The sequence below is a fragment of the Melopsittacus undulatus genome, chromosome 8 (assembly GCF_012275295.1).
Source record: "Melopsittacus undulatus isolate bMelUnd1 chromosome 8, bMelUnd1.mat.Z, whole genome shotgun sequence".
In the NCBI taxonomy this organism is placed as follows: domain Eukaryota; kingdom Metazoa; phylum Chordata; class Aves; order Psittaciformes; family Psittaculidae; genus Melopsittacus; species Melopsittacus undulatus.
The window spans coordinates 18,389,455-18,406,560 of NC_047534.1; the positions used below are offsets into that span (position 1 = coordinate 18,389,455).

General features: G+C 42.5%; 1 protein-coding gene across 1 annotated transcript in view; it reads left to right on the forward strand.

The window, feature by feature from the left end:
* CRAMP1 (cramped chromatin regulator homolog 1) overlaps positions 1–17,106 on the forward strand; it is a 43,347-nt gene extending 26,241 nt beyond the window's left edge. The window contains exons 10-20 of the mRNA XM_005150655.2: positions 2,179–2,356; positions 6,358–6,539; positions 7,165–7,239; positions 8,450–8,531; positions 9,233–9,337; positions 10,297–10,472; positions 11,057–11,137; positions 12,455–12,689; positions 12,907–13,071; positions 13,715–13,860; positions 16,044–17,106. Coding sequence (XP_005150712.1) covers positions 2,179–2,356; positions 6,358–6,539; positions 7,165–7,239; positions 8,450–8,531; positions 9,233–9,337; positions 10,297–10,472; positions 11,057–11,137; positions 12,455–12,689; positions 12,907–13,071; positions 13,715–13,860; positions 16,044–16,199 — 1,581 coding nt within the window. The 3' untranslated portion in view covers positions 16,200–17,106. The remainder of the gene's footprint in view (positions 1–2,178; positions 2,357–6,357; positions 6,540–7,164; positions 7,240–8,449; positions 8,532–9,232; positions 9,338–10,296; positions 10,473–11,056; positions 11,138–12,454; positions 12,690–12,906; positions 13,072–13,714; positions 13,861–16,043) is intronic.

Sequence of the window (17,106 nt, forward strand, 5' to 3'; positions counted from 1 at the left end):
AAAGTTCCCTGACTCCAGGACAGTTGCTTATCAGACCCAGAAAAGTATTCTCTTCCTCAGACAGAGAGCTGGGAAGGAACTTGTTTTCCTCCTTGTATGTTATAACCAGTGTTTAAGGTCTGGAGAAAAGAAGTCTCTGGGGAGACCCTCAGAGCAGCTTCCAATGCCTAAAGGGGCTACAAGAAACCTGGAGAGAGGCTTTGGGCAAGGGCCTGTAGGGACAGGACAAGGGGGAATGGCTTTAACCTGACAGAGGAGAGATTGAGATGAGTTCTTAGGCAGAAGCACTTCCTGTGAGGGTGCTGAGGCGCTGGCACAGGGTGCCCAGAGAAGCTGCCCCAGAAGCTGCCCAGAGTGGCTGCCCCATCCCTGGCAGTGTTCAAGGCCAGGTTGGACGGGTCTTGAAGCAGCCTGGTCTAGTGGAAGTTCAGCATATCTGACTGAATGCCTGTGATGGAGGTATGATGAGTGAAAGATTCCATTTGCATCCTATTCTAGAAGAGGATGCAAATGTACTACTACTCCCAGGCACATCTAGTTCTTTGATCTTCCTTTGTTGGTTGTCATGTTTTAACCCCAGCTGCTCCCACCCACCCACCCACCTTGCCCCAGGTGTGGTGGGAAGGAGAATCAGGGTAAAAATTAAGGTAAAAAGCTGTGGGTTGAGATAAGAACAGATTAATAGTTGAAATAAAGTATAATAATGATGTTGATGACAATTCAGAACCATCTTTGCTCAGATGCAGACTTGTTTAAACTGTAAAGACTTTTCATAGACTTACGGAATGGTTTGGGTTGGAAGGGACCTTAAAGCTCATCCAGTTCCAATCCCCTTCCATGGGCAGGGACACCTTCCACCAGACCAGGTTGCTCCAAGCCCCATCCAACCTGGCCTTGAACACTGCCAGGGATGGAGCAGCCACAGCTCCTCTGGGCAACCTGTGCCAGGGCTTCACCACCCTCACAGGGAAGAGCTTCCACCTAAGATCTTATCTAGGTCTCCCCTTTGTCAGATTAAAGCCATTCCCCCTTGTCCTGTCATTATGTGCCCTTTGGTCTGACATCTCATAGATCTGTGACAATGTCTCCTCTTTTGGCATCTACTTTTACTTCTGGTGACACGTGACAGCCAGCGGTGACATGATTTGACAATTGCAAACCAGAAAGAAGGGCATCTCCTTGGAGTGGGCAGGGAGAGGGATAGGAGAGAAAGAAAACCCACCAGTTCTTATTTGCAAGTGTTTTGCTGTCCTTTTAGTGCTCTTACTGTCTTAAAGTATCATAGTGATACTGAAAAATCCAGGGGCTCTGTCAGCTACGTACCATATTGTGCATTCCAGTAAGAAAAAGGTAGTGTAACCTTTGATTTGTCAAACACCACATCATACTCACTGTATGACAGCAGAGAAGGGTTGATTGTCCACATCTCTGCTATTTTCTCAAGATAATACCTAGCAAAGACAAAATGGCCAAGTGTGCTGAGGTTCACCCTTTAAATGAACATTACAACAAACTAGCAAATGGTGGTGCATTCAGGTGTGGGTGGTGATTTTGTACCGGTGATTGCACACAGATTCCTTACAAGAGAAACTTTTCTAGAAAAGCACTTAAACAATTTAATGAAATAACTGGATAGCCTGGAAAATTAGTAAAGCACCTTGCCATATGTCTCTTGTTATTGCTGTATTACAGTGTGAATAAGAGAAGGGATGGAAAAAAAAATCAAAACTATTGGTCTCTGCTTGACTAGAATTAAGAACAAAATGTCTTTGTCCAGGTCTCTTTCCACCCAGAGGAACCATCTGGATGGTTATGGTTATGAAAATCATTTTTGCGCTGGACTAAACCCAGCACCTTTTTCATTACTGACAAATCTGTATCTTTACCTTTTTTTAGTTTTATCCACATTTTTGAGCACTGTGTGAAGCTTGTTGAATGTTAACCGCTTGTAATGTAAATTAATGATACTAAACCAATCTCGTTTAGCACTGCTAAATGCACAGGAAGGGAATTTCAGCTTCCCACCTCACACACCTGGAGGTACTGATTAGAGTGCTTAAAGATACCACAGTCTGTCAGGTTATGGTTCGGTTTTTTTAGCTTCCTAAGTAGAATGAGTTTAATGGTGTATTTGTTGGAGCAGCACATAGTATTCATGTCATGTGTGTGCATTTTCAGATGCCCGAGATGAGTTCCATTGCCACATCACCTATAAAGCCTGCTCAGGAGGAGCAGTCACTGACTCCTCCAGGGAAGGTGATTGCCATCAGCACCAGGAGTCCGGGTTGTGCACGAAATCAATCTACCCTTCGCAACAACAAGACTTTTTCTCCTGGTGCTGCTTCCAGCTCCTCAGGTGAGTGTTCATGAAAATGCGTTTCAAGAGGTCACACCATTAGTACCTCAGCCCCGATGAGTATGCTCAAGTAATGTAACACCAGGGGAATGAGGTACTTCGACATGTGAATTTAAGTGTTTAAGAACATTGGTATGCGTTAATTTGCTTTAGAGTTGTTGTAAATTCATTACTACTTTGAGTCTTGGAGAACAATATATTTCAATGCTGCAGTTTACAGTCCAGAAGAGCTCTGAGGCGTTAGTCTCAGACACTGGCAAAAGACACAGGCATGTGCTGTAGTTTAACCCCAGACACAGCTCAGCCCCTCATAACTGCTCACTCCCCATAGCTGAAAGGGAAAGAGAATCGGCAGAGTAAAAGTGAGAAATTTTTTGGGGTGGATAAAAGCAGTTTAATGGGTAAAGCAAAAGTCACATGCACAAGCAAAGCAAAAAAAGGAATTCCTTCACCACTTCCTTTCGCAGGCAAGCGATCAGCCATCTCCAAGAGAGCATGCCTCCATCATGTGTCACGGTGACCTCTGAAGACAAATGCCATTGTTTCCAATGTCCCCCTCCTTCTAAAGCTGTCTCCTTCAACTTTATAGGCTGAGCATGACATCATGTGGTTTGGAATATTCCTTGGGTCAGGTGATGTTGGCTGTCCTGGCTGTGTCCCCTCCCAAGTCCTTGTGGACCCTCAGCCACTGATGGGTTTAGGAACAGAACAGCCCTTGGTGCTGTATAAGCACTGCTTAGCAGTAATTAAAACGTCCCTGTGTGATCAAAGCCATTTCCAGCACAAATCCAAAACACAGCCCATACTAGCTCCTATGAAGAAAGTTAACTGTATCCCAGCCAGAACCAGCACAAGCTGACAGATACAGTGCATGGGATCTGAAGGAGTGAAAGTTTACAGAGCAAGAGTGTGTAAAGTTTGTTGATAAAATAATTCATGAAACTTTTCTGTGCTCTTCTGCCATTATAAAATACAGAATGATTATGAATTACCTTTTAATAGAAGCTACGTGTGCTAGAATTTGCAAGCCCCAGCCCTGCAGACAAAGAATTTTGGTTCTATTCAGTCTATTCAGACTTCAGAAAAGCCTGTGAAGGTTTACTGGGAACAACTGGGATTCTTGGCCTGTCGTTTTCACACCCTGCTGTAAGAAGCAGTGGACTATGAGCAGTTTAACTGATACTGCAAAGCACTTCGGGCACTCTGTGGTTATAATTATAAAATGGAGTTACAGTAATTTAATCTTTGTCTAAAACTTCATTGTGCTTACTTGCTTAAATAGCTATTAGAAAGCCAGTAGTATAATAGCTCAAGTTGTTGTATTTCAGTGAGATACACAGGCTTGAAGGACACATCTTTTCAAATCAGACTTCCTTAGCATGTGATATTCTTTTTTATGAGATAGTTCTTAATGCCTCCATAATGCCTTAAAAATCCTTTCTAGAATAGCAAGAATATCACAGTACTTTATATCTGATACCCTAGGAATAGGCGCCTATTCTATTAGACAGACCTTCACTGATTCAAAAAGAAATCTATTTGTCCATGTTCATCATTGGTTCCCTTCGCCAAGTTCCATTTGGGTTGTGAGGCCTTGTGGTTTGACATGCTGTAATGAAACACGGAGTCAGGAAATGAAAAATACAACCTATGTATCCCTACTTTTGTACGGTACTGAAGAGACAAGTTGGCTTCAGCCAAGCTGTTTGGCTGGAACAGAGGAGCAGAAGTGTGTGCAGTACAATATTCTACCTGGTTCAGCTCCTCAGCAGCTCTGCTTGGGGGGAGGCCCCAGGTATGGCATTCCGACATGTCCAACGGATACCCAGGCATGCTGTTCTGGTAGACAAACTGAATCTCATTTACCACCCCTGATAAAGGTGTTCTGCATCTAAACTAGGATTGTTTGTGGTCTGGATTTCAACCTTTTGTATTCAGTAATTATGGTGCTTCTTTGCATCCTCAAATACAGCACTATTAAGTTACTGCGGTAATGTGGCTATCAGAAAGGAAGCTGCCCGCTTATTTTTGGTCATGATCCTTCTAGGTGCGTTCCCTCGTAGAATTTGGTCCCAGGTCCATCTAAGTGCTATATACTTCTATATGTACATCAGGGGTAAAAGGAAGACAAGGGAAAATGTGGGCCCTCTGGAAAGAAAAGGGAGACCTGGTCACCTGGGACATGGAGAAGGCCGAGGTACTCAATGACTTTTTTGCCTCCGTCTTCACTGGCAAGAGCTCCAGCCACACCACCAAGTCATAGAAGGCAAAGTCAGGGACTAGAGAATGAAGAACCACCTGCTGTAGGAGAAGATTAGGTTTGAGGTAACCTGAAGGTGTACAGGTCTTTGGGACCCAATGAGATGGAGCTGTGGGTCATGTTGGAACTGGCAGGTGAAGTTGCCAAGCCATTATCCATCACATTGGAGAAGTTGTGGTAGTCTAAAGTTCCTCTGACTGGAAAAGGGGAAAAATAACCCCCATATTTAAAAAGGGAGGACCCAAGGAACTACAGACCTCACCTCAGTGCTAGCAAGATCATGGAGTGAATCCTCCTGGAAACTATGCTGAGGCACATGGGAAAAAAAAAAGTGATTGGTGACAGCCAGCATGGCTTCAACCAGTGCAGATAGTGCCTGCCAAATTTGGTTCCTTTTTGATGGGCCACAGCATTGGTGGTAAAGGGAAGAGTGACTGATGTCATCTACTTGGATGTGTGCAAGGTGCACTGTCCTGCACAGCATCCTTGTCTGTAAACTAGAGAGGCATGAATATGATGGATGGGGGTGGATCTTCAGTGGATGAGGAGTTGGCTGGATGGCTGTACACAGAGAGTTGGGGTCAACAGCTCAGTATCTGTGTGGACATCAATGATGAGGGGTTGGTGTTGGGACTTACCCTCTTCAGCATCTTTCTCAGTGACATGGACAGTAGGATTGAGCACCCTCAGCAAGTTTGCTGATGACACCAACCTGTGTAATTCAGTCAGTATGCTGGAGATGGGATCCAGAGGGACCTGGACAGGATGAGGAGTGAGGCTGTGTGAACCTCATGAAGTTCAACAAGGCCTTTTTATCTTCTTTTATATGTCTCTAGGTAGCAGTGTGCCTTTTGTGGAGCTGTCGGTGTTTGCCAGTGCTTTTGGTACTTCTAGAATGGGTGCAGGCTATCTTCTAAGCTTTATTTTCTACTGAGAAGGTCAAATCATAGAATGATTTAGGTTGGATGGGACCTTAATGCTCACCCAGTTCCAACCCCTTGCCACAGCCAGGGGCACCTTCCACTAGCACAGGTTGCTCAGAGGTTTTTTCCAACCTGGATTTTCACTCTAGCTGGATCCCTGCAGAGTGGGCACAGCACTGAGGAGCCCACAGTAAAGAGAAATGTAAATGGAGAAGTTTTACTTGGAGCAGGTGCTGTTATTTCAGTGTGCCTTACGTATTCCTAAGACAATCCATCTTTTCTAAGATACTTCGGTAAACTGATCCCTGCTGTCTCATTTCTCTGCCACCAGAATAGTTTTATTGTGGTTGCACTTTGGATTACCATGGGGAAGAAGTGAGAGGTGGGGACTGTAAATGAAGCATAAGCAAATTGTCGAATGAGCTTGTCCATGTTGTCTTCCCTTAGAAAAAGGATAGTGGCTATATAACGTGTTCAGTGGAATGGGCCTTGAAGTATTTCTGCAAGCTAATAGATAAACTGGTTAACAGAGTCTGTGTGGGGCTTGAATTCTTGTTTCTTGAGTAGCGTAAAATCACATTTAGACCCTTTCTTCTGAAGATCTCAAAGCAAGTGAATGTTTGCAGTAGTCTTGTGAAGCAGTTAAATACTGTGAATTTGTAGGTGGGAAAAATGAAGCATTGAGAGTTCCATGATTTGGGACCATGCAGATATTGACAGATCCAGAATCCATAAGTCTCTGCTCTGAGCCTTCAGTAACTAAATAGTTACTTTGTTTTCGGTTTTGCTTCATTTAAATTGCTGTTCAACACTTGTAGGTTTGAGAAACCTCCCTAGACCTCTCTTGGTGGCTGGTCCTTCAAGTTCTGGAAGCACTGATACAGATGGTGGACTCTTTGCAGTTCCTACAACTCTGCCACCCAACAGCCGCCATGGGAAACTGTTCCTGCCCAGCAAAGAAGCAGAACTGACCTTCCGGCAGCACTTGGACACAATCAGTGTGAGTGAGATGACCGCATGAACAAAGTAGTATGTTGTGCCTGAGTCTGCTTCCAGTAGGTATAACAGGATTGTGTTGGTTCATCAGAAGGTATGGGTTTCTTATGAAGCAGTGCTGCTAGTTATGCTCTAGCATAACATTGTATTAGCTGAGATTAGCCAGGATTTGACTATCTAACTTCTTGCAGTGACATCACCTGTTGAGACCCCGGTCTGAGTGCCATCACACGGCTGGTTCACTCTTGAATTAAGTTGCTCCAGCAAATAGATGTGACAGCTTTAGCAAAACTGAAATCCTTCTTCCCGTGCATCTGGTTTTAATACAGCCTCACAGCTGCATTTAATTCCAATTCTTATATTTCAGTTTTATATATACAATCTCGGTAACAGTTTCATAGCAAGCTGCAGTAGTTAAATGGTGAAATGACTTTTTGGGGAGAAAACTTTATCTCCATAAGAAATAAAACATACATTCCTTGTGGAAAACTTTCCTTCCCTAGCAGAAGGAATATTCTGTCTAAAACAAAGCAGAGTATTTTAATAAATAATTTTGACATTATTGAAAAACAGAGTTTGGGGTCTGTGTGCTTAAAATATTTTCTAATGCATCTCCTGTTCTTGTCCAGATGCAGTCGGACTTCTTCTTGCCAAAGCCAAGGAAGTTACGGAACAGACACTTGCGAAAGCCATTAGTAGTACAGGTCAGAGCAGTTTGCAAAGTGTGAAATACCTGGTTTGCTTTCTGAAGAAGGTATCATTAAGGCTATAATGGTTTGTATCTAACTGAAATAGAAAACCTGACCTTCTCTCATACAGGCACTGGAAAAGTGAAGCTGAACATATGAAGCAGTTCAGTTAACAGTATATGCCTGTATTGTTAACCAGGTGTGTTATATTCCCTATGTGAGGAATGTCAACAACAGTAGTAATCCAGTGCATGAAGTAGTTTGTTAAAAATAAAAAAATCCCCTCCTGTGAAGGCACGTTCTGCTGTTTGGGCCTGGTCCTGGTGCACAAGCAGTGTGTTCATCTCAAGCTGCCAGTTGGGGCTATCACAAGATCTTCCTTGAGATAGCTTTTCCTGCTCACTGGTGGCTGTTCAACTGGGGTGGATATAAACCTCTGTAGTGAAATAAAGCACAACGCTATTAGAAAGAACAATGATTTCTGCAGCAAAAATGGGACTTGCAAGGAGATGTGTGGAAGAAATAGCCTGATGTCATGGAACTTAGTTAGGCAGGTGTTCACCTCCTTTAATACTGCTCTGATAACCCAGTGAAAAGGTACATGCTGTAGAGAAACCACAGGCAGGTGGAGAGCATACAAGAAATCTAAAACCAAAATAATGGAAACTTGTTTGAGGAAAACAAAGTTACCAAGTGCCAGTATGCCCTTTTGTCTCTTCTGCTCTGTGTGAGAGTAGCAGGCCTAGAAATGACATACGTACTGGATTTTGGTTCTGAGACATCCTGGGCTATGCAATTCCATTTGCTTTAGGAGTCCCAAGTACACACAGCTGTCTTGTTAATTCACACTTGTGTAATTGCAATGGAAGATCAATTTGTACATAGGCTGGATCCCATCCTTAAGATCACTGCTGTAGTTCTGCAAGGGATTTGAAAAGTATTGCAAGTATAAACAGAAAGGAACATGGTTCTGTTGAGCATTTCTCTGAGGATTGTCCATGTGGAATATTTCTCTTAAAGTAGTTTACAGGGAAAATGCATGATTCCTATCTGTAACTTCTTTCTCAAGATTACACAAACTTTATTGTTGTGTTTGTTACACAGTAGTCATACTGTGTAAATACTCTGCTTATTCTGGAAGGTATCATGAGCTTCTGTGCTTTAGAAGATGAGCTTTACCCTCTGGTCTGTGTTTAAATGCATTCTGTTGTATTGTTTCATGCAGAGAACGCTGCTGCCCAGGCCATCTGGAAATCCATCCCAGCATGTCTGTTCCTTTTCGATCTTATCCAACTCATCCATTACAGGTGAGTCTCTGCATATCTTCTCTCAAATTTTATGCTCTCAAGAGCTAGCCTGTAAGTGTTCCTTAAAACTGCATAAAGGAATAACTTCTGAAAAGAGAACAGTATCCTTTCAAAACCACAGTCATTTACCGGTTGTTTGAGTCACTTCCTGCAGGATGATGGGATTGTTCTCTTGGATGATTGTAAAGCAAGTCATGATTATGATGGACATTTTTTTCTTCCTCTTGCCAGTATTGAAAGTAGGGAATAGTAAAGAGTTCTTTACAAAGAGACAAAATTCAGGAATAAATTCATTAGATAAGTTGGGGTTTTTTTTCTATAGGGTGTGATAATTTGTCTAGATTTTATAATGGCCTTTTTCTAATACCTGGGGATGCCATTTAAATTTCAGACTCTATAACTAATATACTGCCCATTTGTCCTTTCCTGCTTATACACTCTTGAGTACAATGGTAGTATGGGTGATCTCAGCTTAAATCTCAAAGTCAACATGAGACTTTAAAGGTTGTCTTCATTGTACATAAGGAGTGTAGCTGATTAGCTTGCATTACTATTTCAAGTCTGTTTACTTACCTCCACTACTTGCCTTCCCGGAACTTGCTACTGCTTGGAATTTATTTGCTTTCATTGAACTGTGTTGTACTCTGCTTTAAAGATGTTGGATTTCATTTGCCTGAGAGATATTTAATTCTTCACCCTAGGGAGAGGTTCATTTCGGCCAATCCAGTCCTCACTGACGAAAGCTGCTGTTTCCCGTCCAATCGTGCCCAAAGTTCTTCCAACACAGGCCACCAGCCATCTATCCAGTAAGTCATTTCTGGACCAGACAAGAGTCAGTGGTCTGTTGAGAGCTGTATGGTGTTTTCTGTAGCCTAGGTAAAATCAGTGCCTTTTGGAGTTACAAGAAGAGGGCAGTGTTAATGAGATCTTGCCTCTTGTGGCTTTGTGTGACTTCAGGAAAGGAGCAGTTGATGGTGAGGCAGTCTGAACTCTGTTCCTCCTCTATGTCTGACGTGCAGGCAAAGCAGGTGCTCAGAGTTTGTGACCAGAGCTGAGCTCTTTTGTGATGTTTTGTGGTAAGAAAAGGGGTTGTGACATATCTGAAATAAACTTACAAACTGTTCATCTGCTAATATGGGATTATGAATTCTAGAAGAAAAAAACCCTCTTTGTCTACCCCAAACAAATGTTGTCTGTCAGCAAAAGAATGGGTCCCCTAATTAGGATAATTAGTGAGGTGAAAGCAGTGACAGCCTCTGTGTTTTACTTAGAGGATTCCCTGTGATGGAAAAACATTCAGGGCCTTTAAGTGGCTTTTTAAAAGATCTGAATGAGATTGATCCTGCAACAAGGTAAGTTTTTTACACTGAATCTAAACAGTTGCTAGAGGCAAGTTACCAAAATAAGGCTGTGTTGGTTTTAGAGCCCCTATAGTAAACCATAGGAAATTTCTAGAAATTGCATAACCAAATACTTTGCAGACAAAGAAAAAAAAAATTGCAGGAAAGGGCAGGGGTTGACAACTGGGATGTTTCTCTGAACTGGTCTGATGCACCTGGTAATGGTGGTGATGGAATGGGGCAGAAGAATTAACTTTAGCTGAAAGAAATACTACACTTTGAAGAGTTACAACTGGTACTGCTGGTCAGATAATTACCATTTTAGATTTTTGCATATGTTAAGTTTTTTGACTCTGAGTTACAACAAAGTCATTGCCTGAAGAAAAGCCTTGTAATGGGATTTTTGCTTTTTTATTTCACAAAAGGTGCTATTGACTTGGCAGCTAAAAGTGCTGGTATTATTCCTGGGAGCCCTGTGCCTGTCCTGGATGCAGATGGTTTGTCAGCTGTGTCTCCACTGTCATCAGACGGAGTGACCACAGTGGTAACAGGGCAGGAGTCAGCAGCACAGCAGAACAGAGGCTCCATCACCACCGTGGAGGTCAGTCTCAAGTGTGCTTTTTACAGTACTTCGGTGTCTTCCATTGTATAAAACAAACAAAAAAAAAATCACTGTATTATTAATGACCATTCAGTGAGCTTTCTCCTGGAGCTTGCTGTTAGACACTTGGATTGTAGCAAAGCCAACCCATGTTGTATAGTGTGTATTTTGGGGTTGAGGGATCAAACTGAACACTGAACAACATTGAACAGATTTCTGTCTGACCCAGTGGCTTTCAGCTGTGAGACTCTTGAAATTGTCCATCCAGAAATGTGGGCTTGAAAAGAAAGAATAGCATTTCAGTAGACAGTAATTCAGGAGGGAATTTTGCAGAAAACCTGGACTTCCAGATGTGTACTAGGAATGGAAACTCTGATATCTCCTTGCCCATTCCTTTCACTGAGACCCAGATACATGCTGATCCATTGTCATTTTCTCAGGGAGTTGCTGGGTAGTTTTGAAAGGCACAGTATGTTAAAAGAGCATGCAGAAACAGTGATAGGCATGTGTCTCTCACGTCTCCAGCTATATTTACAGCATTTTCTGTAAATGTTTGTCACTCATGTTTTCTGTTGTGCTTCCAGGGCTCAGGCCCTGGGTGTCGGGTTCCGTTCATCAGCCTGCCTGCACGGCAGGAGCAGGAGGCAGTTCCGGATGGCTTCCAGGTACAGTATGTGTTCAAAGAACTGTTGTATGAAACGCGTAATGTTCTGAAGACACCACTGATATGGATAGCTGAAACTCCTGATTTGGAGATAACGGTATATACCACTGGTACTGTTTTGTGGGAATTGAAGTCTTCAGCATCTGAAGAAATTTAAAGAAAGAAATGTTGGAAAGCTGCTTGAATTCATGTGGCTACTGTTCTCTAAAAAAAGCAAAACAAAGCTAACAGTCCTTGGCCTTTTGAAGGTCAAGCAAGTTTTATGTATGTCCTTTCGCAGTGGCGTAATTGCCCTGCTATATTGTACATCACAAAGAAAGTTTTCTGCAGGTGGAAATCCTGCTGCTTGTATGTTGCTGAAGGAGGAACATTAAAACTAAAATTGTGATTGTGTGATCCTCGTCAGAATTTCACTTTTTTTCATGCTGTATCCATAAGGCACGAAAACTTTAAAAGTAACTGTCGCAGCACCTAAGTTGCAGGTGTTGTCATCCTATTGCCAGTTCCTTCTCTGTTGGGATCTAGGACCTTGTATTAGATACTGAAGCCTCAGAATATGGGCTTCTGGTTTTTTTTTCAGTGGAAGCACTCTCCACCCTTCTTGTGACAAGTGCATGTGGAAAAGGCCCAAATAATTTGAGAGTATAAAGCAGAAGATTTTAATTACATTTTGATACAGTACAGGTGCTAGGACATGAACTAACATTTATTTGTTGGTAATGGGGCCTTAGGTTCTGGTTCTTGTTCTCAGGACAGCTTTGTATATCCTACATCAGAAGAGAATCAAGCAGTTCTGTGGTGAGGTACTAATAACGAGACTTGTTAAAAAATATTAGTTGAGTTGAGCTTTGGGAAGACTGTAAAGAAGAGTGAGCTGGCTGTTCAAAGTATTTATATACTCTTCAAGCAGTTACAGGTTTTTTGCCTATACAAAGGCAAACTAATACTTAATTCTTCAGAACTATCTTGTAGGTTCATCAAAACCATGTTCATATTTATTACGCTTGTTTCTATTATGTAGGCTGTATTAAACATTCTTTGGAACAATACAGACCCTTGTTTTTTCCAATTATTTGGCAGAATATGTGATGAAGCATATTTGTTTATGCTTACAGATATTTTTCATTAAAATAATTCAAATTTATTATACAAATATTCCTAAAATTTCAGGATTGTCTGCTGGATTATTAGTCCTCTCCTTCCTCCCTCCTAAGAGTCTGATTATAATTTGATGTTTAGGAGCTAAGCTGTTGCTTTTCAGGTGGATTTCCAAGTCCTTCATAGATTTATGAACAGTTAACTCTGTTGCTTGTAACAGGGCACATCAGTCCTTTCTCTGTCAGAACTGTCCAAGACTTCCCTCCAGAATGGTCTTTCCACCCCTCCACTTCCCTCATCAGAGGCTTCCAGTACCCGGCTCTCTCCTCCCAATGTTTCTGCTCTTTTGGATATTTCTCTGCCTGGACCACCTGAAGATGTGCTTTCTCAAGGAGAACCTGCCACTCAAATCAGTGACTCTATCATTGAAATAGCTATCAGCTCTGGTCAATACAGTAAGTCTGAGCTCAGCTAAAGTCTTCCTATTTGGGTTTAATAACTGTTAGAAATAAAATTACATGCCTAGCTTTTGGTTTGTAGCATATATAGGTGGTTTTCTTGTGGAGTTTTTGGGTTGGTTGTTGTTTTTTTCCTTTCTGAACAGAAATTGATGCAGTGTCCTGTAATTTTACCACACTGACTGAATCAGTGATTCCTGATACTGGCTTACAGGTGAAGGTGTTTCTCTCTCTCCTGCAAAGCTGAATGGCAGTGACAGCTCCAAAAGTCTTCCATCCCCATCAAGTAGTCCTCAGCAGAACTGGATTGCGTCCCCCAGCCATGATCCCCAGTGGTACCCCAATGACTCCACAGACTCTTCTCTCAGCAGCTTGTTTTGTAAGTGTCAGTGTGCAGAGAACTGTAACAAAACAGCTCTTCCCTTAAAAAAAAAAAAAAAAAAAAAAAACAAAAACCCCTCATTGCTCCTTAGAAGTGCATCCTTTGGAAAACTGTAAACCCTGTAGGGTGTTAGTAGAACTCTTCCCTTTTTGCTTTCATTTCAGCAGTGTTGGCTTGAATATGTTTTCTTCCTCTTTACAAGTCTGTTCCTGAAAGATCCTGTTGCTAGATTGGGGCCCATACCTTGAGACAAATAACTCCTTGACAATTATTTGTAGTCTTTTTAGAGCCTGACTCATCAGTTAGGTTGAGACATTTTGGTTGTTCTGGCAGAATGAAAAGATGCCATTGGCTTTGCTGTTGGAAAAATAGGCTTTGTTCTGTGCTTGGTGAGCATAATCTCAAAGACATGATCACTGGGTTTTTTTGGAGTTTGGTTTGTGTGTTTTTTTAATTAATATTTAATGTGTCTCTGTACTCTTAGCAGCACACTGATGGTGTTCATGCTGGCAACATGTTTTTTAAGAGATAAAAGAAGCAGATCTCTGTCCTCCCATTTTCTACTTCCTTGTCTTCCTCTTTATCCTGCAAATTGCAAACATTGGGTGCAGTGACTTACTGACATGCCTGTTCCTTATAGCAAGTTTCATCTCCCCTGAGAAGGGACGGAAAATGTTGCCAACCCCCGTTGGGACTGCCAGTGGCACCTCCTTACTGGGACCCAGCCTTCTGGATGGAAACTCACGGGACTCTTTTGTGTCACGGTCTCTAGCAGATGTAGCAGAGGTATGTCATTTAATTACAGGCAGCTGTCTGCTTCCTTTTTTAGTGCATTGTTATTGTGTATCATTCATCATTCCTTCCTGACAAGGCAAAGATGCTTTGACATCTGCACTTTAGCTTAGTAAAAGAGGGTGACAGTCTAATGCAAAGATGTAAAATTACTTGGTGCAGTAGGTCCAGAAGGAAGAAGCAGGAAATGGCCAATACCAGGTTACCTGAGAGTATGGCAGAAGATCCTATGCTGCTGGGTTATTTTCTCTGATGGTGGAATTATCCTCCTGTTTTCAAACCTTTTGAAGGGGTAGAGTGAAGATCCACAGTTGCTGAGGGTTTGATACGCTTGAGTACAGAACTTCCTTTCAGAGGGACAGACTGGAGCAATAAGCTGCAGGAACATAATGGATTCAGCAGAGACACATGCAAAAGGAATAACCCCAATAGCAGTATGGGCTGGAGACTGACTGTTTAAGAAACAGCTCTGCTGATAAGTACATTAACATCTTGATAGACAGCAAGCTGAATATGAGCCAGGACGTTCTGTGGCAGCTAGGAAGACCAACAGTGTTGTCGGCTGTTCTGACAGGAGCATAGCCAGTAGATTGAAGTAATGATAATCCTGCTTTACTCAACAGCTGAGACACCATGTCTAGAATATTGTGACCAGTTTTGAGTACCTGATACAGGGAAGACATTGGTAAGCTGAAGTCATTAGAGGGCCACCAAGACAAGTAGGGGGCTGAAGCACCTGTCTGACCGGAAAGGCAGCTGATACTGGGCTTGTTCAGCCTGGAGAAGGCTTCAGGGCAGAAGGGACCTGTCTGCCTGCCAGTGCAAGAAATATACAGGCTCTTCAGAGTAGTGATGCGAGGTGGGAGGAACAAGCAAAAGCTGAATTGAGAAAGATTCTGAGTACATATAAAGAAAAGCTTTTTCACCCTGAGGACCTGCAGGGAGGGGAACAGGTTGCCAAGAGATGCTGAGCAGTGTCTGTCCTCAGAGCTCATCAAGGCTAACATCAGTAAAGCCCTGAGTAAGCTTGTCTGTCCTCCTTGGTGACAGGACCTTGGGTGACCTTGCTTTGAGCAGGAGCTTGAACTGGAGACCTCTTCAGGTCCTTTTTAATCTTAATTACCCCACAGTTTACAGTTGTTGACTCAGTGTAGTGTTATGTACATTGTAGCTTCGGGGGGGCTTCCCCTGATGGAAGGAAAACGTCATTTGTCCATGGCTTTTTGTGTTCGGATAAGGAGGTTCTGTACAGACCTTGTAAGCAGAAGTTGCAGCAAGACCATGCGGTTTTAATGTGCCCTTGACAGCTTCAGACTCTGCACACAGCTCCACCTCCTGGCTTAAATACAAAGATCATGCTTACTTGGTGGTGAGACTCTGTCAATGAGTGTGCTAATTAAATTAATATATGATAATTTATTTGGTATGGATTTGAAGTGACATCACAGCCATTGGTCTCACAATCTGCCTTCAGAAGAAAATGGGGTAAGCCACCATTTTAGGCATACCAAAGCAGCTGTTGTGGCAGATGTAGAATTGCATAAGAGTCTTCAGAGGAAACAAGTGTCATCTAAAAATGGCTTTAATGATGAGAGCATTTTTAAAGGCCTTTTAGTAAGTGTCTTGCAGAGAATCAGGTTTTATTTACAAATGCTTAGAGGTTAGAGGTTATATCTATAAAGTAATAGAGGCAATATCTATAAAGTGCACCTTAATGCTGGATTAAGGATAGGCAGGTAAGGCCTACAGGTTGGTTTGGGTGGATTTTTTTATAGGCTTTCAGTTGTTCATCGACAAGAGCTATTCTCTTTGATAAAGTGAAATAAAGTATATCTTTCATATGAGGAGAGGCTGGGAATGAAGGTGAGGAAGCCACACTCAACAGGCAGCAGGCACAGATTGAGACATGGAATTCCATTTGGAAACAGGAAAACTTTATTAATGTGAACATGTCAAACATGGAAACAGGTTGCCAGAGGTTTTAGAATCTCCATTCATGGAGATAATTCAGCACCTGAATGGACAAGGTCCAGGGCAACCTGTTCTGGCGGACCGTACATGGGCAGGATGGTTGGACAAAATGATCTCAAGATGTCCCTTCCAACCTAAAATAGTTCTGTGGTGCTGTGAAATTTCTGCTGACATGTAACTCTTGTTTTCTCTCATGTCTCTTGTAGGTGGTAGATTCCCAGCTGGCTTGCATGATGAATGAGAACAGCATAGATTACATATCTCGTTTTAATGACCTTGCCCAGGAACTCTCAATACCTGAGCCAACTCGCAGGGAAATTCTGTTTGATGGTGGTACCCCAATAGGGGATCTCTCACAGTGAGTGTGTAAGACCAGCAGTCTGGGGTAGACGGTTCAGCTAATGTGAGAGCTTGCAGCGCTGGATCATGGCAAAGGCAGGTTTGTAGAGAAGCAACTGAGGTTCAGTTGTTCCTGTCTTGTGCATTTCTTGCAAACAGAAGCATCGTCTTCAGAGGTGTGAAGTATTTTCAAGTCCTAGAATGTGCAATATACTGGGAACAACAAAACATGGTATAGTATTACAGGAAACAGTGTGTCCCCTGCATCAGTGATACAAGATGGCAGCTTTATGGGACAGTCCTGGACTTGTACTTCAGAATGGCCTAAGCAAGAAGCTCAAGCAGGGAATAGCATTGCCAGAAGCTCTGCTACGTGAATTATTTTTTGTGTTGTAATCAGAATGATTTGAGATCCACATTTGGAGCTGTGGAGGATGAATGGTGGGGTTGGGGATGGAAAACATTTTGCATTTTGACATGTTCTGGTTGGCACTCTTTTTGTCAGTCAATCGAACTGAAATTTCTTGCATTCTCTTCAAAGGAGCTGTGACTCTACAGTGCTTCTTTTTTATAGAGCAGCCTGTTTCTTTGGCTGTGTTTTGTTGTTGACCATTCCAGCAGGGTGCATAGCTGCTTTCTTGGTTTGTGGGGGAGTTCTGGTTCACCCTTCTCCCAGACTGCATGGATCTCTGGGGAGTTATCTCTATTTTTAAACCCCATCGCATGGCACAGTCATCATTTTCATCATCCTGACTGCACTCGTGTTTTCCATCTTTGAGATACTTCATCCCATTGCACAGTTCATCCCATGAGTGGGGGAGTGCTTTCTTCCTTTCCCTGAAGAACGGTTGCTTTTTCAATTAGGAAACACTGCAAAAGAGCCTACTGGAATCACTATGAAAACTTTGTCGCAATTAGTCTTTCTTCACA